The sequence below is a fragment of the Durio zibethinus genome, chromosome 6 (assembly GCF_047325235.1).
Source record: "Durio zibethinus cultivar Kanyao isolate XHJ-2024 chromosome 6, ASM4732523v1, whole genome shotgun sequence".
Taxonomy (NCBI): Eukaryota; Viridiplantae; Streptophyta; class Magnoliopsida; order Malvales; family Malvaceae; genus Durio; species Durio zibethinus.
This window is the reverse complement of record NC_143167.1, coordinates 28,426,327-28,453,820: the sequence shown is the minus strand read 5'-3', so window position 1 is coordinate 28,453,820 and position 27,494 is coordinate 28,426,327. Positions and strand designations below refer to the sequence as shown.

Below are 27,494 nucleotides of genomic sequence, written 5' to 3'. Positions count from 1 at the left end.
TCGTTCAAACTAAACAATCGACACGCTGAAAGATGGCTTCATTTCATTATATTCCTTCCTTTTTGGATTTTTTTTTTCTCATGAGATATTTATAATATATATATTTTAACGCTTCGAATACGTGCAAAGATTCATAATCCAAAAGCATAGTGTAAGTAATTACGACTTTATTATATGAACCTTCTTTTGTCTTCCAATCACTCCACAGGAATAACCCAAAATTAATAAGAAGTTGCTCCTTTCGAGTTGCCCACTTTCTCTCATTGATTGGATCGTCATTTCAATGATTTATTTAATAAGATTAAAAAAGAACTGTAAATAAAATAATTAATCTATTTAAGTCCCCATGCGCAAATTGCTACCATTTCTTCTCACTTCTCACACGTGTGCCAAGACAAATGCCAAAGGAAGTGGTCTATGCGTTTCAAAAGCAAGAAGCGATTATTCCACGCGCTCCGATCATTGCTTGACCGAAATTTCCCTATTGATCACAATTGTAAAATCCTTTTTTATTTTTGGCTACTAAACGGCAATGGATTTTTTTTTCTAAAATTAAAAAAATTTACAAGTAATAAAATTTAAACTTTAAATTTATTAAATTTTATTTTTAAAAATAATTTATACAATCAATTGAATAAAATTTTAAATTCTAACAATATAGACTCTAATAAAATAACACTTACATATCTTAAGTCTTTTAGAAAGTTGAAAAAAAAAATCACAAAGCATGTAATAACTATAACTATAAAAATAATAACAACAATAGCAATCTATCATTGATTATGTAACAAGTGAAAAATGATAAATTTTAATAAGAGATATAATTATTTTGATTTTTTTTATCCATAAAGGTTTTACTTAAAATAATTTACATTTCTGGAATAACTAAAATCAAAATGGTAAGTTATTTAATACAAAAATTTTATATAAATTCTTTGAAATCCAAATTATGAGAAACACAATTAAAATTATTAATATGTAAGAACATTATTTTTTGATGTTGTCAAAACAAGAGGAAAAAACGTATTATAACATATGTCATCAAGTTAACAAATGAGATTCGAACTCAAATTTTTTTATAGATGGTAAAAGTTTGGAGTTGATCTCAGCTTGCATTGCTAGTGGCTAGACATAGATTAGTACTCTGCTTTGATAATGGGATCGTCACCAATAACCAGAAAACCTTATAATTCTTGCCACTTGCGGCGCTTGGAGACAGTTTTGGAGCAAGCGAGTGGGTAAAAAACTGAAGTTCTACACTTCCTAATGTGCAAATAGGCTTTGAATGACTACTAATCAAAGCAAGACTACAAATTTAACCCAAACAATCTTTTTTATTTTGTGTGTAATAAGAACACTAGAAGGGGCAGTAGGTAAGCTAGTACTTCAACAGTAGAATTCGATCAAAAGCCCGAGGCCAAAACCCATCTCTCTCGTTCTCTGTCAGCAAAGTCCCACTGAAAATGACCGCCAAAAAAAGCTTTTGTTCTCTGTCTTTAAATCATTTCACAAGGTTCCATTCCCAGATTTACCCAGATTTTTAATTGAAGAAACAAAGAGGCTGAGGTTATGAGAGTCAAAAATACAGGCATGGAGAGAGTGTGATATAAAGTGAGAAAGTGAAGTACAAAGGGAGAATCTCTGTTGTGTTATGGCATGCCAGAGTTGCAAGGCGCATTGCATTGAAGGAATTTGTTCGATTTCCGATTTTTTTCTTTTTGTCTTTCTCTTGTAAGGATCGTTTCCAAAAGTTGGATCATTTAATTCTTCCTTGAAGAAAAAAAGAAAAAGAAAACGCAATGAAAAGTTTTGGGGTTCATCTACTCTTCTTAGTCTTTCTTGCACCTATTGGTACTTTCTCCTTTACTCTTGCTTTTTAAGGTTTATAATTCAATTTGTTTGTTGATCTTTTTTGTTAGTTTTTGATGTTGTCTGAAATGGGTTGATCTCGGAGTTTGTTGAATGTAATTGTTTAGATCAGTGTATATGGCTTTTTCTACTGAAAGTTTACCTTGGGGTTTCTTAATGGTGAATTTTGTTGGGTTGGTCGTATATTTTGATAATTGTAAGCTGTGGTGAATGTTTCAACTCCTTTTAGAGAAAAAAAAATGTTTTCAACTAAGAAATTGCTCTTTTGTGTGAAACTTTGTCCTTAAAAAAAAAATATTAATAAAATTTACTGTTTATTTTATATCATGATTATTCAAGTAATTTTTTTCTTGAATGAAAAGATGGCTCTTTTTCAAGCTGCAGTTTTATTTCAATTGCTATATGTTATAGTTGGATTTGGGATTTGAATCCTATTATTCTCTTGTAAGGGCTGGTTGATTATATAGGAATTCAGTTTGGTGGATGATGTTTGATTCAAGTCTTATCCAAATATGAGAGTTTTCTTTAGCATAGCTTCATCCATAAGGATGGGTTTTCTATTGTATAGCCTTTCTTTTATGTGTTAGTGTTTAATTGTTAATGGCATTCTTTTGTTTTCTGTGCTGAAATTATTTTGTACAAGTGTTGAGATGATTTCTATGTTTGTGTATAAACATTGATACGTCTGTTTTAGTTAAACAAATCTCAAGATAGTTTTGAAGGTTGAAATTTGCTCACTTTATGCCACAAAAGCCCTTTCATGGTTTAAATTGCAAGCCATGCAATTTAATAAGTCATTAAAACAACATAATAATAATAATAATAATAATAATAATTTGAAAATGTAAATGAAATTCAAACCAAATATTGGATAACCACCTACAAACCAACTTCCTCACCATGAAAGCCTTTCCTCACTCTTTTGCTGAAGGATAACTACTCATTGCTCATACAGTCAGTATCTTTTAGAACACATTTGAACAAAATTTCTTCTTTATTTTAAGGCACATTTCTGTTTGGCTTTTTGCTTGTACAATGTGTGAGTATGCGTGTCTTTCTCTCTCTCTCTCTCTCTCTCTCTCTCTCTCTCTCTCGCCAGCTTTCTTCTTTCCGTCCTGTCTATCAGTTTGAGAACTTGCTTATGTATTTAGTTCAAATGGTGCTGCAGATAATTGTTTCCATGGACATCTTAATTTCTAGAGATCTTACCAAAAGAAATATAAGTAATTCCATTTGTTTCATTGATCCACAAACGATTTACTTATTGTAGAATTCTCGGATGTGAGATGCATTTGCCACAAATTGTGAGAAAAACAGTTTTAGTTTTCTTTTACTACCAAAACATTGACCATCATAGTTGTCCAAGTTGAGTAACTTTAAAATTTGTATTCTCTTCTGTTTTTGACAAGTGAATATTGTTGTTATTATGCTTGCATTCCTGTTTATTACTTGGTGCTTGGAAATAAAATGACAGTGATTAAAAAACTATTTTTGTTTGTTTTCTCCAGCATTTGTGACTGTGCAAGCTTTCACTGGAACATATGGCATTAATTATGGAAGAATTGCGAATAACATCCTTTCACCAGATGAAGTTGTCATGCTTCTTAGGGCAGCAAAAATAAAGAATGTTCGAATTTATGATGCTGATCATAGTGTCCTCAAAGCCTTCAGTGGGACAGGACTGGAAATTGTGGTTGGACTCCCAAATGAAAATCTGAGAGATGTGAGTGCCAATGCAGATCACGCTATGAATTGGGTCAAGGACAATGTGCTGGCATATCTTCCCAATACACATATTCGTGGGATTGCCATAGGGAATGAAGTCTTAGGAGGGAGTGATGAGTTTTCGGGATTTCTTCTGGGAGCAGTTAAAAATGTGTACAATGCAGTAAAAAAGCTTAAGTTAAACGATGTCATTCAGATTACCACGGCACATTCACAGGCTGTTTTTGCTAATTCCTTCCCTCCCTCATCATGCATATTCAAAGAAAATGTTGTTCAGTACATGAAGCCTCTTTTAGAGTTTTTTTCACAAATTGGCTCCCCATTCTGTTTAAATGTTTACCCATTTCTAGCCTACATGTATAATCCAGAGCATATTGATATTAATTATGCTCTCTTCCTGCCAACAGAGGGAGCAAATGATCCCAAAACTAAGTTGCATTATGATAACCTGCTTGATGCTCAGATTGATGCAGCCTATGCTGCATTAGAAGATGCTGGATTTGAAAAGATGGAAGTCATCATCACAGAGACTGGGTGGGCTTCACATGGAGATGAGAATGAATCTGTGGCAACAGCAAATAATGCAAGGACATATAACTACAATTTGCGAAAAAGGCTTGCAAAGATGAAAGGAACTCCTCTCAGGCCAAAAAATGTGGTTAAGGCATATGTTTTTGCGATCTTTAATGAAAATTTGAAGCCTGGGCCAACTTCTGAGAGGAATTTTGGCCTGTTTAAACCTGATGGGAGCATCTCGTATGATATCGGATTTCATGGATTTAAATCGTCATCTGCAGATTCATCACTGTCATCTTTGAAGGTACGAGGTTTCCTCCCACCCTTGACATATGTCATCTTAGATATGTTAACATTTTTGCAGATTAGATTTGAGTATTCTCGGAAAGAAGAAGTATATTCTTAGAAAATCATAAATTTGTCTTGCTCTTGGTGTGCTAATTATTTTGTTTTCTCTTTGGTTTCCACTTGATGAAGTTACATTGGAGTAAATTTGGGTGGATAGACAGCAGCAGTACCTAGACAATTTTAATTTTACAATTTTAACATGGTAAAAGCATTATGAATAATGTCTATTAATGAAGAGAAAGACAGACCTTAATAACAATATCTTCATGTTAATGGAAGAGGCTATGTGATGCTGCTGATCCGATGATTTTATGATTTTGATTTATCTTCTCATTTTTTATATATCTTCTCATTACTATCTGCTTAGGAGTATATCTTATAAAGCAACAGAGACCCTATTTACAAGTCTGTACTGCGTAACTTACCCTAAACACACTTACACTCCTTTCTAACATGTCCATACCTTCTTGATTGCATTGAGTAGCTTCATATTGCCTTTTTTTGCACCACGTTTATGGTCTTCTTATCATGTTCTTGAACCATTCAAATCTGGTTGGTGTATAATTTTTTATGTAAATGCCTTATTTATGTCTGAGGGCACCTATCTTTGAATTCCTTTCTGTGAAATATTCTTTGACTTCCATATGCAGCTTGAAGAGAAAGAACAAAATGAGCATAGTCTGCATAGAGAAGAGAGAAATGAGAGAAAGTAGAGAGACATAGATGAACATGAATGACAGTATAGAGAATTTCCGATCAAATCCATCTTTGCAATGCACCAGGAGTTTTATCAAGTACAACTGAAAAATCATACCATTGCACCAATGCTAAATTGGAAGCACTTCCTTCAATTTCAGCAATGCCTATAGTTTTTTGTTCCCAGACCCTAGATATACTATTTGATTAATAGGTAAAAAAGGTAGTCTTTTGGTGGCTTTATTTTTTAGGTTGTTTAGTTTGTAACAATATCTCCCTTCTGTTCTTTTGCATATTGTCTGTTATCCTTTGTTAATGAAGGGAGTAAAAGGATGTTGCTTCGGCTTAAAGCTTTGAAAAAATGTAGCCTTGAACATAGCAAATATGTGGTTTAGCGATTCACTTGTTTGCAGTAACTTGCTCTTTCAATATCACAGGAAAGTAAAAGATGCTGTAGTTTTTTCTTTTTTTTTCTCCTATTTCATTGTATTTTTATATGCATTTTTGCAGGATATTGGAGCTCGCGGTTGGTCTAGATCCTATGCCATAATATTAACAATCTCTACTACGTTACTGCTTGTGTTCTCAAGATAGTGATTGAACATGTGTTGGGGCTCATTCTGTTTTGTATTTGATGCCAAAGCCAGCAGCCCCCAGAAATTCTATAGTTATAGGTTTATTACCCAATACACCTGATTCTTGTACCTCTAGAAACACATGCTGGAAATTGCTGATTTGTTCTTTACAAATCCCAGAAAATGTATATTTCTTGCGCCGGAATAAATCTCTCAGATGGAATCATTTGTGCTTATTGTTTATGCATCAAATTTAAAGAAGCTAAAGATAAAAGGTGTTTTAAACAGCTATTTTGAAGATTATCAAGGCTTTGTTTTGTATTTATCATGAAAACTGATAAACTCCTTAACATGAGTCTTCCAATTCTGCATATTTCATGTATATATAAATATATATATATATATATATATATATAATTTCAATGAAATCCAACTTAAAGAACAGTAGAAAGATTAAAATTCAACAAAACGTAGCTGGAATGATTTGTGGAAATCAACAAAAACAAAAGCATGTCCAGTCTAAGCATTTGAATTGTGACTTATAACGGCAACAGAGGCTAATCCTTGGGCCTTGGTTTCTAAAAAGGAACTAGCTTGCCTTTAGCTAAAAATTTAAAAGTTATACCGAAACCCCACCCCCCCGCCCTTTTCTTTTTTTTTTTTGAGGGAAGAAAAAGAAAAAAGAAGAAACTATGACCTTAGAAATCTATTTTCACTCATTTCCTTAAATCCAATTTAACAAATTGTAATGATAAAAAATCAATAAAAAAAATAAGGAAAAAGAAAAGGTATGTCAAATTGTCAATCTAACCTAATGAATTCTACGTAGGAAAAAATAATAATAACCCGTTGATTTTGAATTTTTGACTTATAACAGCAATGGAAGTTACTCTTTGGGCTAGGCTTTGTTTCCTTGCTGATCACGGTCTATGAACTAAGCCCTTGTTTAGCTAAATAGATATAATATGAATTCACTTTTCTATACAATGGTAGGGAAACCTTTTTAATTTCCTATATAGAATTTAAGGTTTAAGAGTCTGTCAAATGTTTCATTTTTTAATTATTTTTTAATTTTCTATTATATCCTAAAAATTTGTGTCATCCTATTAATCATGACAATAAAATTTAAAAATTTTAATGTCAATGGGTATGATAATATCTCCGGTAAAATATTAATATCTTTTTTGTTTTTTGGCTAGTTTGCTCTAGAAAATTTATCTTCACCAGCTTTTTTTTTTTCTTTTTCTTTTGAAATGGTGCATTAGATTTAGTTGAGGGTGATTAAATTTTGTGATAGTGAGACCAAATTATAATTATAGTAAACATTAGGCAAGGGTGCAACATTCATGTCATATATCTAGTGCAGCTGATTTCTTTCATATGTAATACATGATCAAGAATTTAGTATGTATACGCTTAATGTGTGCCGACCTTCTGGAGTTGTTAAGAGAACATAGATCTTCTATTCACATGACAAAGTCATATTGAAAAGGACATGTTGAAGAGTCTAGTTGATTAAAACTTTGTTTATTTTTCTTGAAAAGGAAGAGTTAGAAAAATCATCCACAAATGTTGACTACATGCAATGTGAAAGGACATAGTTAGAGATAGACAAGTCAAATGGATTGCAATAATTTAGGAAATAAATCATATATTTAGTTATTTAATTACATTTTAAAAGCTGAAACATTAGGTTAATTTCCAATGTCGTCTAACATTGTTTATAATTTACCTGCCAAACAAATATATTTTTTTTAATTTAGGAATAAAAAACAAAACGTAGTTTTCATGGAACATTTAGTCCTCCTTTGCAGTAAATTATAATTTTTGAACTCTTAGTAGTCAAAATGGATACTTTGCTTTCAATTGTCTCCTTAAATACTTTTCTTTTTCAAAAGAGAAATAAAGCTAAATCTATACGTTATATAAAAATGAAATAAAGCTAAGTCTATATGCTAAATATAAATTCCGTCATATAATCAATTTTCATGTTGAATTTTATCTGATTACATGTTGATTTGTTTATTTCATTATATCTTTCTTTCATTGATTTCATAAGCAATATATAATATAGTACATGAATTATTTGATTTTACATCCGATATTTAATTTAATTAGTTAATGTAATTATTTTTAATAAATAATATTTAATATATTCAAAATTCAAAATTTAATATGAATCATTATTTTTATTTTCAAATTAAAACTTTTTTATATAAAAATTTATTTAATTTTAATTTTTACTTGCACGAAACCTAATAAAAGAAGGAAAAAATGCATATCAGTGAAGTCATATATATAGCTTTAATGTCAAACAGGTTGAGAATTTGATACATTTCATATCAATACTCATAGAGTAATTCAGAAAAGCTCCAAAAAATTAAAATATTCCAAGCTTTCATTTTCATATAGATCGGTATATGGGGACGGCAAATACGTGTGGACTGTTGATGGAACCTCTGCTTACGGGTTATTTTACATTTAACAGTTCTTTTTTTTTTTTTTAAATCAGGGAACAAATTTGTCGCTGTTACGTACAGTTTAAATGTGCAAAAGATTGATTGAAAGGAAAATGAAAAGATAAAGTAGAAGCCTATTCAATTGACAATGGTGGCCACATATTGCAACTTGTCCAAGAAGAAAAACCGAATATGTCAAACCAATATTATATATTTATAACATTAGCCACTCATTCTTTCATCCTGATTACGTCGGGTAGAGGGAAAATATAGAAAGCAATATCTTAAAGATATGAATATTGCATACTAAACAAACATCATCATAATTTTAGACAACTTTTTCATTAAGTTATTGAGATTTTTTTCTCTTTATATTTCCAAAATGATAAAAAAAAAAAAAAATTAAGAAGCATCAACTATTGTGCGAGTAAAAATAAACAAACAGAATATAATATAGGGTGATCGTAGGAGTATTGCACAATGAAGTGCCTTGTTTACAAGTGTTGCAAGCTGGTCCACAAAATCTTAAAAGCAGGGAAGTGGAAAGATTTTGAAGTTGAAAATAATAGGATGGAAGATTCTACACTCATTTAATTTGATGGTTGTTACCATTTCAATAAACTGATAGTATTAATGTCAATCTAATGAAAAGAGTCGGAACAGAAGACAAGAAAAACAAAGACGGAAAATCGTGCACCGATTATCAAAATCAATACTTCTAAATTACAAAGGCTGATTAGACCACCATATGCAAAGCTATTTGACTCACTCCAATTTCAGCATACACTCCTTCTTAAAATTTCCAAAGATAACTTGACAGATTAATAAAACCGGTAATTATCTCTAACATGATCATACTCAAATAATATTTCTTTGCCTTTCACCTGAATAAAAGATTTTGAAAAAGATATGTAGACATTAATTTTTATCTTGTTACCTCCGTCCACTCTTGTTAAGATTTTACCTTCTTACGAATAAAAAAAAAAGATAATATTTCTTCAATTGAATCTTAATTATTTTTAATAAACGTATTAAAAAAAAGGAGGATAAATTATCCTTAAAATTAATCTAAACAGCACATATGTCCTTGAGGCCCCATTGACATATATATTCCCGACAACACAATGGGGTTTAATTGATACTTTGATTTCTATTTCCTCAAGGAATATTAGAGCTCCAACCAATCCATGGAGCCAAGCATTTGCTGGACTTAAATATTCTCCAAAAGGATTTTGGTGATTGGTTTTAAAGGTTGCAAGATTGATTCCTTTCTCAAACAAATAAAAAAAATGTTATGTGTCAAAATCACTTAACGAAGTAAGAATCAGGTTTCAGAGAAATGGAAAACCAATCCGATGAAATAGTTGGTTTTGGTCATCGTAAAATGATCTTTTCTTTCTTTAACTGATGCCGGAGTGCTATAAAGTAATGTGTAGGAAAAGCCAGCAGTCAAGATTGTTCAACTGTGGCTCCTTGTCGAAATATTAGAAGACGGTGTGGCGATTTTTGCACGCTTTAACAAATTTTTTTTGTATAAAAAAAAGAAAGAAAGGGTCAAGCACGTGAATATCGACCCCTTCATTGGATTGACTCGGTTTTGGCCACGCGGAAGCATCGCATTCAAAAACTGCCCCCACAACAGAAAATCACTAAGCAAGCTAGTGAATGTAATTAATTTACCCAAAGCTTCTTTCAACAACTGCGAAGAAAGTTGTTACTCCTCCACCACTCTTTATATACTCTACAAGGGAAGAGACGGATAACCAACCAGACATTATCGCAGAAAGAGAGAGACGGACAGATCTAGGGGCGACTGTAAGCAAAGAACACAGAGGATATACAATTGAAAAAAAATGGCTAGGAAAAACAGCATGGCAGCAGTTTTTGTAGTTTTGGCCGCAACCCTGTTGCAGAGCTCTTATGCTACAAATTACACGGTAGGAGACTCCACTGGTTGGCGAGTGCCAACCGGTAATATTAATTTATATGATGACTGGGCTGACAATAAAAACTTCATGGTTGGGGATGTTCTTGGTGAGTTTCTTAGCTCAAAATCCAATTTAATTTTCTTGATTGAACTAAATTTGATCAGCGACACAGATATTATTTTTGTGACGAAGAATGTTCCAATTTTTGCAGTTTTCAACTTTGCTACCGGAAGTCATGATGTTGCCGAGGTGACAGAAACTGTTTATGACCCTTGCAACACTACCAATACCATCTATAATGTGACTACCGGACCGGCAAGTATCCCCCTTAACACGACTGGTGACCACTACTTCATTTGCACTTTCGGTAGTCACTGTTCCGAAGGCCAAAAGCTCAAGGTCGAAGTCCATAACGGCACCGGAACTTCAAGTCCTCCCAGCTCAGCTTCATCCCTTGTTGCCACCCTCCCTCTTGTCTTCATGTCCATTGCCTTGGCTTTGTTGTGCTAATTATGTTAGACCCTTTTGCCTGTTTTTATGTGATATTATGTCAGTTCAGAGTTCAGACTTTGTAGTGTCCCAGAGAGATATCATTCGTTTTATTATGATAGTGATCATGGAGTGATCTTTTGTGTTCGAATAAAAAACTTGATTCATTTTCTTTATAGATCTAATAAATCAGCCTTGCTGTGAGTGATCGGAAGAAATGATAATGATAAGACGGTTCTTTTTTCTTCTTTTATTTCTCCGACCCTTTTTAAAGTGATTGGTGACAAGTGACATGCGCCCACTGCGCACCCAGCTTTGGTGAAATCTCCATTATCATTAAGATTTTTAAACTAATTGGCACACATGGTTCAATTGAAGAAATGGAGATGGCCACCAGCTAAACAACCTAACCATGTCTTGATTGCATAATTTTTTCAACTTGTCAAACTTTCTGCGATAGGCATTGCTAGGCCTACCTATACATTGAACCTTTAGCTATCGTCCTCTCCCTAAATCACTTGGCGAGAAGTGCAAATAGTACTTAATACTTTTCCAACATCATCCTAATTGTAATACCTTAAATGCCCTAGAGTTCTCCACTTTGACTTTGCAATGGCAAAGGCCAACTTGGCTTCCACATCGTATTATCCGTCACATATATATATACGTGTGTGTGTACACGAGGGATAATGATACATACCATATTCTTAGTCTTTCTTTCTGCATTTACATCCTCACCGTGAGTTCCCTGTTTATGCCCCTAGGCTTAAATGTCCAGGTGAAGGTGCTTTCGAGCTTCGTTAATTTCATATTCATTTTGTCACTAGCTTTACAAACGTTTTGTAAACACAATGAAACTGATCAGGTTAGAAGTGGAAAAACATGTAAATTAACCCAATTCAAAAGTTCTATAGGCTATAGGTTAATTGACTAATGATAATACTGGTGTTGTGTAGGCTTTGAATAAATGATGTTAAATATTTAATTTAAAATTAATTAATAATAAATAAAAAAATTAATTTAAATATAAAATTATAAGGTATTAAAAATTTATTATATGTGATACAATCTACTTTAACTGATGGGGAAAAACTCGAAACTGAAAGTTTCTTTCCTAATTTGGTAGTTCTTTTTGCTACAGAAATCCGATCAAATGAGAGAGTAAGAGGATGAGCCACATACTCAAAAAAAAAAAAAAAAAAGAGACAGAAATTTGATGAAGCAAGCAGCTAAAGTAGGATTCAGCAAAAGCCCTGAATACTTAAAAACATACCGAGAAAAATGAGGTAGACAAAGGGCTGCAACAGACTACTTATAGTAGATGATAACACACAGTCTCTCTTTTCTAGTCACGTACCTATGGTTTTGTTTTTTTATGCTAGAAGATTCTTATGCATAAATTAAATCATCTTTGTCAAAATTCAAATGACTAGTATAAATTTGTGTGCGTGTGTTTTTTTTTTTAGTTCAGAAGAATAAAAAGGTGAGACAGGGTTGTTCTGAACAATGCTTTTAATGAAGACAGGGCAAAATTGACGGAATGTGGCGAAAATATAAGTGAAACAAACATATGCCAATAATGCTGGATTGGCAAGACGGTCTTGATTTCTAGCCTGACGTCAAGCTTTAGTAATGCTGATCTTTCGAATGGAGCCATGGTGGATAGGGACTAAGAAATTCTTTTAAAATGAGAAATTACTGCGCACACCAAAACACGGCAAATCTACAATGATGTCAACAGAACGTCATTCTAGCTTCTTTTTTTTTTTTTTCTATTTCTCATTTTTGGCCTGTCAATTTTCAACTAAAGATGTTTATGGGCTAGAAGACCAGTTCAAGGTCACTTTGCGCCGAATAAAAGGATAGTTGGTCTGCAGCCCAAGTTTCAGTAAGCCCAATGTCTTTCTCTACTTGGTCTTCATGTGCCGGGCATAATAAATAAATGGGCTGAAGAAATGGACAAACTTAAGAATAAGTTACTTAAGATGTCTACTTCTACGTAAGTGATCATGAATTGATTTTTGATGAAATAAGAAAGAATTGAAGTCCTTATTGAGTTAATCAAATCAAATAGTACTATAATTTTACATTAAATATCAATGATCAAATTAAATGTGTATATATCTTGAATTTTAATCTTATCAGTTCAATGGTTAGACCATAGGCTGTTTATAAAAGCCTAACTTGGCTTAATTAAATTTTTTGTAGACGACTTTTAGCATTTGGTGTAGGAAGTGGAAATATATTAAATAAATGTATTTTTTTATTTCATATTTTTTAAAATAAATTTATATTTGATAATTTTAAATATAATATAATGATACAATATAACATAAGATATGAAAATAATATAATTTAAAATTTTAATTAAAAAATGTAAATTTAACAAAAATAAAAAATAAATATTATTTTTAATATATCAACATAAATTATAATATAATAATTTTTATATTTTATATATATTTAACATAAAATAAATATTACACAAATATAAAAATTAAAAAAAGAAAACTAGGTACATAGTACTGGGATTTATTGAAACTTGGGTTATCTGCAACTCTTTTAATACCCATTATCTTAACGTAAAAAGTTATCTATTTTCCCTTGGAATGAATTAACTGATTAATTAACGTTTCATTGCGTGTGGCGGTGCCACAATCAAAACCTACTTTAGTACTGTTGAGAGTCAAGTCAACCACGCACATTGACGCGTCCTCGGTACGACATTTTCAAATTTTAGAAATTAATAATTGCACGATAAGAGAGGAGCCTTCCTCCCAAATTTCATTACCATTTTCTTTAGCACTACCTTGCAACGTTTTTAAATTATTATTTTTTTTAATCTTCAATTTTATTACATAATGAAAGGAAATGTAACTTTCCTATCTCTTAAATCATACCATTTTTTAATAAAAAAATATAATATAAAAATAAAAATAACTATAAATACTAAATTTTAAATTTATTAAATATAATCTTTTAAAATATTATATAAAATAACTGAATTAAATTTTATATTCTAAACCATAAAACCACTACCCTCAAATACCAAAAATGTCAATTATCTATAAAATGAGGGTACCATATCATCCATTAGTTTACAAGATTATTGGATAGGAGAGTTTATTTTAACCAAGAAAAATGTAAAAGGAACTGATGATGATAATTTAGAATCCCCATTTCATTTTTCTAAACAAAACAAAGTTCTTTCGTGGGTATGAAAATAAGATCATTAATGTTATTTTCAAATTAGTTAACAATCCAATTTGAATAGAATTTTTAGTAGTTCATCATATGGCTTTAAATTCTTATTTTGCAACTTACCTTTCAAAATCCCCTATTTTTCACATGACTCTATCTTCCTTTTGTTTTATCTTTAAAAAAATTTATGTGGAAATTCTAATGAAACATCCACGCTACATCTTTGGTCTACTCCCACTATTTCTTTTTTAGTTCATTTTCCCCTAATTTTACTTTGCAGACACTCTCTTTACTTATAAAAAAAAATTTTGAAAGTCTAAGTCGTTAGCCTTCATAGACTTTTGACAAATCGAACAGAGACGCGATGATAAAATAAGTCTTTAACGCGGCAAAAAGTCCCAAAACTCCGGGAAATTGCACCGCTTTCCAATTGAAATCGGTGCGTTCATCTTGTTGACCAATATTCCACGTGTCCTCCATCAAACAATACCATTCCATCCGAAATATCAAAGCGTTTTGCCTATAAATATGACAAAATAGAGTGCATCTCTCCCACCTTCAGTTCTCCCCTGAAAAAAGCAAAAACAGAGTAGCGTGAGAGAGAAAAGGGCGACCTGAATTTCTGGAACACAATAAATGGAAAAAATGGGAAGAATATTGAACATAGCATTTCTTGCAGCTATTGCTATGGCGACAATGTTGCAGAGCTCGTCGGCACAGACGGCTTACGTTGTCGGCGATGCTTTAGGTTGGGCCATTCCCCCAGGTCCTGCTGTTTACACCACATGGGCTGCAAACAAGACTTTCAGAGTTGGAGACACTCTTGGTAAGTATCAGAAACTTTTTTCTTCTTTTCGCTTAGTTTTTCTCTGAACGAATTAGAGCCACAGAGGGCCGAAGATAACAATTTTAAGCATAATCTTGTTATGACATGTTATTATGAAATTTTGTGCAGTTTTTAATTTTACTAATGGAGCACACGACGTGGCTAGAGTCACAAAGGCGAATTATGATGCTTGCAACAGTAGTAGTTCCCTTTTTTTACTTTCAAACAGTCCTGCAAATGTTACACTCAATCAAACTGGGGATCACTATTTCCTCTGCGCCTTTCCCGGCCACTGCAGTGGTGGACAAAAGTTGGCAATAAACGTTAGTGCTGCAGCTTCGTCTCCTGCTCCTCAGCCTTCAACCCCTGCTCCTCAACCTTCTTCTCCTGCTCCTCGACCCTCTACTCCTCCACCAGCTTCTACTCCTCAGCCTTCTGCCCCTGCTCCAGCCCCCCAAACTGGCTCTCCTTCACCAATCTCTGCACCAACCCCAGCTCCATCTAGGTCACCAGTGACCCCACCATCCTCTTCCTCACCCTCACCCTCAACCTCACCCCCACCTCCGTCAACCGCAACACCACCTCCGTCAACCGCAACTCCCCCACCTCCCATCGCCTCTTCATCCCCATCTCCCACCGGAGATAATGGTGGTGCCACCCCACCAACCCCAGGCAACGGAGCATCATCTTTAGGTGTTGCTGGTCTCTCCGTTACTTTCCTGTCCTTTATTGTAGCCTTCTTCGTGTAACTAAAACATAGTTCTAAACTAGAATTAGTGTGAGAGAGAGGGCATTCATTTTTCTGCGATGTCTTATTTGCCATACAGTTTGAGATTTTGATTGTAATAAGGAGATGACAGAAGAGTTTTGAATATTTTGCCAAGAATTCGTGAGGGTTTTGAATTATACTATTTGTGATTGAAATTATTAATGCGATTATAAAATTTTCAACCTCTATAATAAGTAAAGTACTCTCTCTGCTTTTTCTGCTTTTGTCTGCCCCTCCCCTCGTGGCCGGTTATAAATGAGAGGAAAATTGAGAAATTTGGCTTTGACACGGTGCCGAAAGACTTCTAATGCTAGCTTTTTTAACGTATTTGGGAAGGTGATAGCCAAGTGTAGAAAAAGAATGACACATTATTTTGATCCTTTCACATTTTTTTCACATTTGGAAAGGTAATGGTTGAAGTTTTTTTTTTTTAATAAGAAACAGAAGATTTCTATTTGTTTATTGGAGTCTAAAAGTATAAAAAAGAAAAGAGAAGGAAATCATCAGTTAGGTCGAGATTAGGACATGTTTAGGTTACCAAAATTTTTTGTATTTTTGGTTTGAATTAATTAGGTTGGTGTCTTTATTCCATAATAGTATGTACGGGAACATTTAACCTACAATTTTTTTTAATTACAATCTTTTAATTAATGAATTATAACAAAAAATTAGGTAAGGATTTATCATTTGAAAGTGTAAATTATATATATATATATTTTATAAATCTTACATAATACTAAATTATATTTGATTAATTTTACTACAATAATGATAAAATGATATACTCTCAAATACATAAATGTATACGTTCTTTGTATACCCAAAAATATGACTCTGATCATGAAAAGATCTTTATGTCTAACATACTTTTCATATGAGGAAAGCGATTCAGGAAGATATTCTCAATAAACAAGATCCAATATACTTGATACTCGAATTCTAAGTTTAGAGAAATACCAATCTTTAAAACTTAAGAATAAATTAAAACCAGAAGATATCATGCTGGTAAGTCCTTTCGTAACATTCAATAGTCTGATTAACATATATATCATCTAAATTAATGCTCAATTGATAAAATGAGAAACCACTTTAATTGTAAGACTTTATAATGAAGCATCCACGCTACATCTTTGGCCTACTCCCACTAATTCTTTATTTAGTTTATTTTCCCCTAAATTTTACTTTACACTAATTTTAAACCCGTACGAGGCATGAATATATAATAATATGTCAAAATTTAATTATAATATAATTAATAAACTCTATATAAAAATAATTTTTTAAAAAATATACATACAAATAGACATTATTTATTTTAAATGAAATAAACACTGTTGACCATGATTATGTTTACTTTTCAAAATACATAAACTATTTAAAATATAAAAGTTCATTTGAAATGTTGCATAAAAAATTAACTTTTCAAAATGTTCTACAAATTTTCAAATATAGAATGAATAATAATATTAGAAAAAAAAGTTAATAAATTGGTGAATGATAGAAAGTTATAGTCAATTCATATAAAATAATAAAGCATATTCAATGTATTTAAATAAATTCACATCGTCCAAACATACTCATGTAAAAAACATAAAACTTAATATAAAAAATGAAAAAAAATTTATATGAAATTTAACAAATAACTACAATAGAAAAAAATCAATTAATAATACATACACCTTTTAATATAAAATAGTATTTTCTTTTATATAAAAACTAAAATAAAACTACATATATTCATATTATTTTGGATAACTAAAAAAATTAGTTAGCCAATTTAATAAGACAAATATGCTATATAAAAATAAAACATCAAATCAACTGTAACTTCTAAAAAAGAAAAAAAAAATCCACTATAACATAAAAAAGAATACGAAATCTCATTTGTAACTCAAAAATTACCCAAAAAAGAAAATCAATCAAATATTTTTGATTGATGCTCTAAATTTGACAAAAAATGTCATACTGAAAGCATCCTTGGTAATTCTTATATAATTAATGAGCTTTACTTTTATATCCTTCTCATTCAGCTTCTAAATTTTTTGTGTAATCTGGGTCTTCTTTTGAAATTTTTGTTAGAGAAAAATTGCAGAATAACAAATAATCATAGAAAGAATCAAATCAAACCATTAAAAACCACTAAGCTCCCTAATCAAAACAAATAATTAATTTTTTGGGACTATACAATAACATGCTATTTTTTAACATCAACTATGTATAAACTTTGGCTAAAACGACTTGTATACAAAATCAAGTTGCAATAGATTTTTAAATGAAGTACGTATTGTATTTTATAATATAAAAGTTAATACATTAATTTAAAGGAAAAATATATTTACAAAAATATAAGACTAAATAAAAGAACATATTACAAATAATAATAATAATAATATTTACAAAGTCATAATCTTTCACCACCCTTTAGAGCTTATTATAAAATATAGAAAATTGGTGTAAAATATATTAAAAAAAACCAATATTTAAAAATGTTTCAAGAAAAAAAAGAAGAATACAAATGAAAATTTTTTTACAACAGATGTTGTATTTGTCACCTTTGTCATATCATCATTATATTTATATATAACACATATATACTCATAAATGTTAAATCACAAAGATTGAGCTATCAATCAATGATTTTATTACAATGAAAATTTTCTATCTTCCTTAATTTTTTCTTTTTTATCATTCAAGGGAGGTAGAAGGGGGAGAGGGAGAGGTTAGGGTTCGAATCGCCAGCCTCGATATCTTCTTTAAGATTGTCTTGGCCACTAAGCCAAGTAGCTGAAAACTCTATCTTCCTTAATTACATATTATTATGAAGTTTAAATTTTAAATACATAAGTTGACATATCGATAAATTCTTTCTATTTTTATAGTCAATCACCCAAAATTAAGATAATGTAAGTATGAAAAATTTTAACAAATTAAAACAAAAATTGAAGATATTGAATGTTCAAGAAGACTTTTGTAAAAAAATAATTAAGAAATATTCATAATCAAAATGTTTTTGAAAACTAAAATTAAAGCTATTGAATAGTTGATAATTTATTGGATAGAAATTGAAAAAATTGTTGATTAAGATCAAAACATATAATATCATTTGAGATTATTCATGAATAAAATATTAATTTATATATATTGACTTATTTGGTTTTTTTTGTCAAAAGTTAATATATTAAAGCGATTATATATACTAGATTGTTTTAGTAAATTAATATATTTATATAATTATAAATAGCTATTAGAAGATATGTAAAATATTGATATTTATAGAAGGCAAGAATATTGATATTTAAATAATATAAATGTAATTAATTTTGCCATAACAAATTATTTTAAAATAAAAATTTATCAAGTTAAATCCATTAATTAGAGGATAAATGGCATTTATTTATGACATACCACATGTCAAAAAAATTAAATTATCTATATAGAACAAATTCCCTTTTTTACTAATGGTTTTGTCTTTTATATACTTTATAAGATATAAAATTAGTAAGGTGTTTAACGTATTTCTAGTGCTCCAATTAGAAGATATGAAAATAAATTCATGAGTAATTAGCTTTCCATTTATTTTTTTTAATTGTATTATTAACCAAGTTAATTGCAACATATTTATATAAGGTAAGAACATTGGGTATTTAAAAGAGAATAAATGGAATTAATTTAGCTTAACTAATTACTCTTTAAGTAATAAAAATATTTCAAATAATTAAAATGCATTTATTAAAAGAAATATGGTAATTTTTTAAATCTACCCACATGCCAAAAATGTAGCTTTTCTAAGTAAGATTATTTCTTTCTTTTTTTTTTATCTAAAACTTTGCCTGTTATATATTTATGTAAATTAAGTTGACTAAAAACTAAAAATTGAAGTAATAAAAGTAATTTATAGAATGTATAAAAATTATCATTTAATAAATTAATAATATTTTATAACAATATATGTTAGAGTGCTTAAAAAGAAAAAAAAATTCTGATGTCCTAATAGAAGATATGAAAATATATTCATTGGTAATTAATTTTTAATTTAATTTAATTTATATTATTAATCAAATTAATTACAACTTATTCATATAAGATATGTTCATATAAGGTAAAAATATTGGGAATTTAAAAGAGAATAAATTCAGTCTTTAGCGTGGCAAAAAGTCCCAAAACTCGGCGAAATTGCACCGCTCTCCAACCGAATTCGGTGCGTTCATCTTGCTGACCAATATTACACGTGTCGTCCATCAAACAACTAGCATTCCATCCGGAATATCAAAGCGTTTTGCCTATAAATATGACAAAAAAGAGTGAATCTCTCCAACTTCAGTTCTCCCCTGAAAAAGAGCCAACACAGAGTAGCGTGAGAGAGAAAAGGAGCGACCTGAATTTTCTGGAACACAATAAATAAAAAAAATGGGAAGAATATTGAACATAGTATTCCTTGCAGCTATTGCTATAGCGACGATGTTGCAGAGCTCGTCGGCACGGACAACTTATGTTGTCGGGGATGCTTTAGGTTGGCTTGTTCCCCCAGGCCCTGCCGTTTACACCATATGGGCTGCAAACAAGACTTTCAGAGTTGGAGACACTCTTGGTAAGTATCAGAAAGGGAAAAATGAAAATTTCGGAAACTTGTTTCTTCTTTTCGTTTGTTTTTTTTCCCTGAACGAATTAGAGCCGCAGAGGGCCGAAGATAACAATTTTAAGCATGACCTGGTTATGACATGTTATTGTGAAATTTTGTGCAGTTTTTAATTTTGCTACTGGAGCACACAACGTGGCTAGAGTCACAAGAGCGAATTATGATGCTTGCAGCGCTGTTAGTCCCCTTTTTTTACTTTCAGAAAGTCCTGCAACTGTTACCCTCGATGAAACTGGGGATTACTATTTCCTCTGCGCCTTTCCTGGCCACTGCATTCTAGGTCAAAAGTTGGCAATAAACGTTAGTGCTGCGGCTTAGTCTTCTGCTCCTCAGCCTTTAAATCCTGTTCCTCAACCTTCTTCTCCTGTTTCTCGACCTCTACTCCTGTTAAAATAAATAAATAAGAGATGAGAAATAATAAAAAATAATTTTAATTTTGAGGTGTCAAAAATATTTTTTTTAATTGCATTTATGTTTATAAAATACAATAAAATTTTAAAATTTTCAATCAAAAATAATAAAAATTCTGAAATATTTATTTATAATGAATAAACAAATATAAATTTATATTTAAATGGTTATGATTTTTTGTATAATTATAATTTTATGAATAATAATCTGTTTATATTTAAATAGTTATAACCGTTTATCATATAATAATTGATTTTATTCAAATAAAATTATTTAAAATATGAATAAAATTAATACCCAAATTATTATTCATCAACATTTATAAGAAAGATCTCAATTCTTCTTGTTGAAGAGACATTACTTTCATATTTATATAGATAAAGTTTTCATTATATCTCATTTATTTTAGACATTTAAATAATAAATTCCATTAAGAATATAAAAACTTATTCTTCTCACTTAATAGATTGCATAAGTTTTTAAATTTTGAATGAATTTTATTAGTACTTAATAAACATATAACAATAACTTATTTTTACTTATTAAATTTTATAGTTGAGGTTACTAATTCAAAGTTAGGTTCTCATAATTAGTGTCTAATAATAAGGGTTTAAATTCATTCTATTTATAATACTACTAACCAAATATCTTGAAATTTAATTTTCTTTTATAGTAATTACCTCAACTTGAGATTGAATCTCTAATATAATCATTTTAGATTAATATATCTAAACTTTTTATTTTGTTTATCATTTATATGCTCTAGACATTATTACCTCACTCTTGTCATTTTAAAAAATAAATAGTATTGGTTGTGTCCATAACTCTATACTCATTAATATAAAATTTCAACCATTTTATTTTTACACTTTTATATATTTTAATATAATTATTCTTTTAGTACAATTGAATAAACCTAATGAATAAATCAAGTTATTTTAGTCTTTTTAAAGATATTTAAAGATTATTTTTTATTTTACTTTAATAAGTTGTATTATACTAAAGTTTTACAACACTATGGTGGTAATTTTTATTTATTTTGATTCTTAGCACCCCACTATGTGCAAATATACATTTTTTTATTAAATAATGTCCTATTCAATTATCAAGATATTATATATGCTTAATGAAGTTGCATTTTTATCTATCTTTTCACTATTTAATGGTTGCTTTTGTTTAAGTAGAAGGCCTCCAAATTCATCCATAGTAAAAGATAATAAATATATTATATCTTAATATTTTTTTCAATAAAAGTTCTAAAACTTTTATTTCAACTCAATTTGAGAGTATGCACCAATCCCTCAAAATTAGTAAACTCTTGCTTTTTATAGTCTTCTTTTGAGACTTTCATTCCAACTCTTGGATATTTAAAAGTTATTTGATTATGGACACTAAAGCTATATCCACCGCAATTCATGTCATTAAAAACAGTTAAAATTTCATGTATAACCATCAATATGATAAATTTTGTGTCCAAATTATAAAATAAATGAATTTTTTTCACCCAACAAATAGAAAACATTTTAAAAATTTACAAAGAATTATATAACTTCTCTAATTGAATTGAAATTATCTTAGATAATATGTTTATTTCTTGTTGATATAATATTATATAAATAAAATAATATATATGAATCATGCATTATTTTCTTGTCAATAAAATGCAATCATGGAATATGGACCATAAAATATAATTTTATGATAAGAACATATATACTTACTCTTTTTGTGAAAAGATTTATAAATTCATAATTTCTTTTATGACATAAAATAATTCTTGAGAATTTTATCATTTTTATTTGATAATCATGGTTTTACTAAAATATAAGAAGACTATAAAAGATTCATAACTAAAGCTAACAAGTAATCCATGTCCATTTTTTGCTTATGACCATTTAATACCATGATCAAGAAAATCCACATATAACATACCATAAAATCATAAATCATAAATTAAATAATTTAATTCAGAATTAAAAGAATAATTAATAAAGAAAGTAAAATTTAATGAAACTCAAAGTCTCTTATGAATTATTAATCATCAATTCGTTTATTAGAATATAAAAACTATAAAGATAATAATGAGAAACTCATCTTGTATTTAATATTTATTTCACCAAGAAATTATTTGGATAATTAAGGCTTTTCATGTTTATTTCAAAAGTTAAATTTGCTAATTTCGCCAATTTCTTTTCCTTATATGTTCTTCATGCGAAATATGAATTTCATAGTTGCTTTTAAATTATTAAAAAAAAAAGAGAAGAGAAATAATATAAAATAATTTTGGCTTTGAGGCGTAAAAAATATTTTCTTAAAGGTAATTTTACTGATAAGATACAACAAAATCTCAAACTCTTCAATCCAAGGTAATAAAAATGGTTATATTAAATGATATATTTATAATGAATAAATAGATATAAACTTCTATTTAAATTATTATAACTTTTTGTATAATCATAATTTTTATGAACAATAATATATTTATATTTAAATAGTTATAACCATTTATCATATAATAATTATCTTTATTCAAATATAATTATTTAATATATCAATAAAATTAATACAAAAATTATTATTCATCAATAATTAAATCTTTTTATCCAATATGAGATGCACTACATTTTAAACTACCAACACCTCCACTAACTTCTACTCCTTAGCTTTTTGCCCTTGCTCTAGCTTCCCAAACTAGTTCTTCTTCACCAATCTCTGCACCAAACCTAGCTCCATATAGGTCACCAGAGACTTAACACGATTGGAGACACATTGGGTTGGACTTTTCCTCCTACTGGTACTTCAGCTTACCAAACATAGGCTAATGGCAAGACCTTCATGGTTGGAAACACTCTAGGTAAGGACTTAAGAGTAAAGATCTTTTATGAAATTGAAACTGCATAGTTTTTAAGTTCTTCAATATGATTAAAACACACTAATTTAATTCTAATGTTGGTTTTAATCTCATCAATTGTGCATGCAATTTTCAACTATACCACTCGATTTCATGATGTGGCCGAGGCTACCAAGAAAGCTTATCAACCATGCAACATGAGCAACCTACTTTAAAACTTCACCACTGGACCAACAAGAATCACTCTCAGAATCATAGGCAAGAAATTCTACATTTGCACCTTCCTAGGCCATTGCACTACTACTCCAAAGCTAGCAATCACTATAGGGGTTTTGGTTTTTAATGATATTTTTTTTATTGTTTAGTGACATTTATTAAGGCCATTATAAGGTTTACGACGTTTATGAAAAACGTCATGCAGAGTGCCGCCGATACATGCATCGCGGTAAATAACGACGTTTTTAAAAAAATACCTCAATATTAGCAATGTTTATATATGAAACATCGCCCTTTTAGCGACATTTATATCTTTGAGATGTCGCTACTTTAGAGGCATTTGAATATGAAAATGGCTCAATATTAACGATGTTTGTATCTTGTAGTAGCCGCTAATTCAATGGTATTTTTATAAGAAAAATGCCATTGCATTGACGGCATTTGTAACAAAGAATGCCGTTACTTTAGAGGCGTTTAAATCTAAAAATATATCAATATTAGCAGCGTTTGTATTTTGTAAGTGTCGTTAATTCACTGGCGTTGTTATGAGAAAAACGTCGTTGCTTTAGTGGCGTTTCTATAAAAAACGCCACCTAACTAGTGGCATTTGTCGAAAATAGTGCCGTTATACAAACGCCACTAAGTTATTCATTTAGAGGCATTGCCTAACGCAAACGCTGCCATTATGTAAAAATATATATTTTTATTTTTTATTTTCAGTAAAGAGCTTAAATTCAAAAACTAAAATTAATATTAACTTCGCTCATGTTTAAATATACATCTAATTAATACAAAGTTTAATAATTAGTATAATAACATTCAAATATTTTTAATAAATTAACAAAATTAAAAATTAAAATGTATGAAATGGATGACTGCATACATTTTGCTGGCTGCCAATTGATGAAGAAACTTTTTTACTTTGGTCACTAGCGTGCTCAATAACCTACTGAATAATACCATATAATTTTTAACACTTCATTGTATGCTTTTTTTTAATTTAAAAATTTTAATATTTACTAAATATAATACCTGAGTTGGTGGAGCACCAAGATCATTTTCTGAAAATTATTGTTGCACAAAATTTATAAGATGATCGAGTCGATCATGTAACTACTTAAATTTTGCATGCTCTAGCTCCATTTTAGCACGTTCTTCTTCAATTTTGGCACGCTCTTGTTCTCTTTATGCTTTCATTTACTAAAAACATTATTGCATAGTTTGCAACTCTCCTCTCAATATTGAAATATCTTACGAAAACTGACTTGCTGAGAGTGTAAATTACGAAGAGTTATATCGATAGCAGGCAGATAGTGTTGGACCCAATCCAAGGCCTCAGACCCATCCATGCCTTTCTTTTTCAGCAACTTCTATGAATATCCAATTTTTCATTTTTTGCATATTGAGAGAACCTTTAGATGCTACTTCAATCTCAGCAGCTATTTTCTATTTCACTTTCTCCTGTGAATTTGTCATATACAACTATCAAGTTTAATAGTTAATTGATTATATGCTAAAAAGAGTAAATATTTACTTTATGTTAAAATAGATGATAAAAATTACCATAATTTCTTTTGTTTCGACATTCATATAAGATTCATATTTTTTTTTGTGTTATGCGAAAAAGTTTTACACATCCAATTGTACTGCCCATCTCATTCTCCTGTACAAAAATATATGTTATTTGATATGATACATATCAACTGTAACTTATTTATGCATATCAATCATGGCAATCAAATATTAAAATTTTGAACAATTTTAATCTCATTTATTTATATTTTGGCCCTATAACAACACAATAGTCTTAAACATACATAAAGAATAAAAGCATTTTGGGCTTTCACACGTATCGATCATGAAAACCAAATTCAATTATTTTTTTTCGGCTTAATATGAAGGATTGAAGCCATTCAATATGTTGAAAGACATCTAAAATTTATTTGTATATTTACCTTTTATATGTAAAAATATTCTCAAACAGACATAACTGATAATTTTTTCTCTTATATCAACCATAGAAACTAAGTTCAATCAATTGGACAAGCTTAATATCAAGTATTGAAGCTATCGAACTGTTAAAATACAACAATAACAACAACCAGATATTAAAGGCATAAATATACGTAAACAGTAGCATTTCATACATATCATCTGTGTAATTAAGTTTAAAACTTTCGATAAGTTTAATATTATGTATTGAAACAATCAAATCTATTAAAACAGAACAATAAATGTTAATTTGCATATTTACCTTTTAACGACAGAAAAAGTTCATTAATTGGAATAAGTTAATTATCATAAACTTACGATATCTTTTTGCTTTCTTGCAAAACTTTTTGATCAACTTGTATGGCTATATTTATAGTGCTTTCTGCTACCAATCCTAATTTGTTCTCTTTCCTGTCATAAAAAATAATTACATATATGATAGAAATACAAATATTACCAACTGAAACCATCAAACACTTTCATCATTTCATTCTATTATACAAAGTTATAAACTAGTACCTTTCTTTTTCTTGAGAATCAAAATCTAACCAGTTGTTCATATTGTCACCTAATCACATTACGGGGTAGATTTTGTATCATCGCCTTTACAATAGTATTTTGATCGAAATACCTATTCTTTAAACTGTGCTTATAATCTTTCTATTTCTTTCCCAATGACTTAAGCACAAATGAAGTTAGTCTTTCAAGTACAAATCTTGATTGTAATAATACAATAAGAAAATTTTGAATAAGTAAACAAAATGTAAAATAAAAAATTTGAATATATGTAATTAATTATACTAATACTTCAATAAAGTTTAACGCATCGGCCTTAACTTCTTTTGGAACATTATGCCATGTTTCATAATGAATAGACAATTTCATTTCATTACGGGCTAGTATGCCTAGAAATCCAGCCAATAGTTGAGCCTTTTCACCAATTGGTTGCCTATCAAAGTTTGTAGACACTACAATACACTCGTTAGGAGGTAGTGTAAACAATTCCTTTAAAGTTGTCCAGCCTCTGGTCCTCTGTTGACCATTGTTATCAACTACAACAAATATAAAATATATTTGTAAAATCGTAATACTTTTATCATTATACTCGAATTCTAAAATTGGAGTATATCATACCTGCATTCAAATTTAAAGCATAATCAATTGATGGGGTACTATCAAACCTGGACCTCCCGTATTGTTAGATCCAATATCAATTGAAGGGTTAGAAGTAACAGAGTTAGATCCAACAATATGTTTATTTGCCTCTAAAGGATTCAGTCAATAGCCAATATCTATAGGTGCCGCAGATGGTTCTAAATTAATATCTCTGATATGTTTTTCTTTCAACCTACTTCTTCGTATTGTAGCTTACTTACATCATAAAAGCGAATATAAAAAAAACGTTAGTTCAGAAGATATATAAAGACATTGACAATTTAAGAAATCAAAACCTACGATATATAAAGAACATATTGATTTAATTAAATCAAAATATAATGTATGATTTAGAAAACAATAATTATACAATAGCCTCTTCATCCCCATCTCCCACCGGGGATAATGGTGGTGCCACCCCACCAACCCCAGGCAACGCAGCATCATCTTTAGGTGTTGCTGGTCTCTCCGTTACTTTCCTGTCCTTTATTGTAGCCTTCTTCGTGTAACTAAAACATAGTTCTAAACTAGAATTAGTGTGAGAGAGAGGGCATTCATTTTTCTGCGATGTCTTATTTGCCATACAGTTTGAGATTTTGATTGTAATAAGGAGATGACAGAAGAGTTTTAAATATTTTGCCAAGAATTCGTGAGGGTCTTGAATTATACTATTTGTGATTGAAATTATTAATGCGATTATAAAATTTTCAACCTCTATAATAAGTAAAGTACTCTCTCTGCTTTTTCTGCTTTTGTCTGCCCCTCCCCTCATGGCCGGTTATAAATGAGAGGAAAATTGAGAAATTTGGCTTTGACACGGTGCCCAAAGACT

General features: G+C 30.0%; 4 protein-coding genes across 5 annotated transcripts; all 4 read left to right on the top strand.

Moving 5' to 3' along the window:
* Positions 1-1,308: 1,308 nt before the first annotated feature.
* On the top strand, positions 1,309-5,965 carry LOC111286423 (glucan endo-1,3-beta-glucosidase 11-like). Of its 2 annotated transcripts, XR_016342990.1 has the most exons (4): positions 1,349-1,851; positions 3,378-4,414; positions 5,109-5,368; positions 5,665-5,965. XR_016342990.1 is itself a non-coding variant. In XM_022876369.2 (3 exons), the coding sequence occupies exons 1-3, from the start codon at positions 1,800-1,802 to the stop codon at positions 5,746-5,748; spliced, it is 1,173 nt and encodes a 390-aa protein (XP_022732104.1). In that variant the 5' UTR covers positions 1,309-1,799; the 3' UTR covers positions 5,749-5,965. The 2 variants fall into 2 exon arrangements, 1 of the variants encoding a protein (XP_022732104.1); XM_022876369.2 differs by lacking the exon at positions 5,109-5,368 and having other exon boundaries at positions 1,309-1,851.
* Positions 5,966-9,504: 3,539 nt separating this feature from the next.
* Positions 9,505-10,858, top strand: LOC111285496 (umecyanin-like). The gene is made up of 2 exons (XM_022874979.2): positions 9,505-10,222; positions 10,328-10,858. The coding sequence occupies exons 1-2, from the start codon at positions 10,042-10,044 to the stop codon at positions 10,624-10,626; spliced, it is 480 nt and encodes a 159-aa protein (XP_022730714.1). The 5' UTR covers positions 9,505-10,041; the 3' UTR covers positions 10,627-10,858.
* Positions 10,859-14,351: 3,493 nt separating this feature from the next.
* Positions 14,352-15,600, top strand: LOC111285495 (uncharacterized). Its single transcript, XM_089762567.1, has 2 exons — positions 14,352-14,632; positions 14,762-15,600. The coding sequence occupies exons 1-2, from the start codon at positions 14,443-14,445 to the stop codon at positions 15,379-15,381; spliced, it is 810 nt and encodes a 269-aa protein (XP_089618693.1). The 5' UTR covers positions 14,352-14,442; the 3' UTR covers positions 15,382-15,600.
* Positions 15,601-19,567: 3,967 nt separating this feature from the next.
* Positions 19,568-20,472, top strand: LOC111285956 (stellacyanin-like). The gene is made up of 2 exons (XM_022875681.2): positions 19,568-19,989; positions 20,144-20,472. The coding sequence occupies exons 1-2, from the start codon at positions 19,809-19,811 to the stop codon at positions 20,353-20,355; spliced, it is 393 nt and encodes a 130-aa protein (XP_022731416.2). The 5' UTR covers positions 19,568-19,808; the 3' UTR covers positions 20,356-20,472.
* Positions 20,473-27,494: the final 7,022 nt, after the last annotated feature.

Excerpts from the sequence above, each read along its gene's own strand:
- LOC111285956 (XM_022875681.2), top strand. The coding sequence starts at position 19,809 with ATGGGAAGAATATTGAACATAGTATTCCTTGCAGCTATTGCTATAGCG. Across the intron at positions 19,990-20,143 it reads CAGAGTTGGAGACACTCTTG|TTTTTAATTTTGCTACTGGA; the intron begins GTAAGTATCAGA and ends AATTTTGTGCAG.
- LOC111286423 (XM_022876369.2), top strand. The coding sequence starts at position 1,800 with ATGAAAAGTTTTGGGGTTCATCTACTCTTCTTAGTCTTTCTTGCACCT. Across the intron at positions 1,852-3,377 it reads AGTCTTTCTTGCACCTATTG|CATTTGTGACTGTGCAAGCT; the intron begins GTACTTTCTCCT and ends TGTTTTCTCCAG. Across the intron at positions 4,415-5,664 it reads CATCACTGTCATCTTTGAAG|GATATTGGAGCTCGCGGTTG; the intron begins GTACGAGGTTTC and ends GCATTTTTGCAG.
- LOC111285495 (XM_089762567.1), top strand. The coding sequence starts at position 14,443 with ATGGAAAAAATGGGAAGAATATTGAACATAGCATTTCTTGCAGCTATT. Across the intron at positions 14,633-14,761 it reads CAGAGTTGGAGACACTCTTG|TTTTTAATTTTACTAATGGA; the intron begins GTAAGTATCAGA and ends AATTTTGTGCAG.
- LOC111285496 (XM_022874979.2), top strand. The coding sequence starts at position 10,042 with ATGGCTAGGAAAAACAGCATGGCAGCAGTTTTTGTAGTTTTGGCCGCA. Across the intron at positions 10,223-10,327 it reads CATGGTTGGGGATGTTCTTG|TTTTCAACTTTGCTACCGGA; the intron begins GTGAGTTTCTTA and ends CAATTTTTGCAG.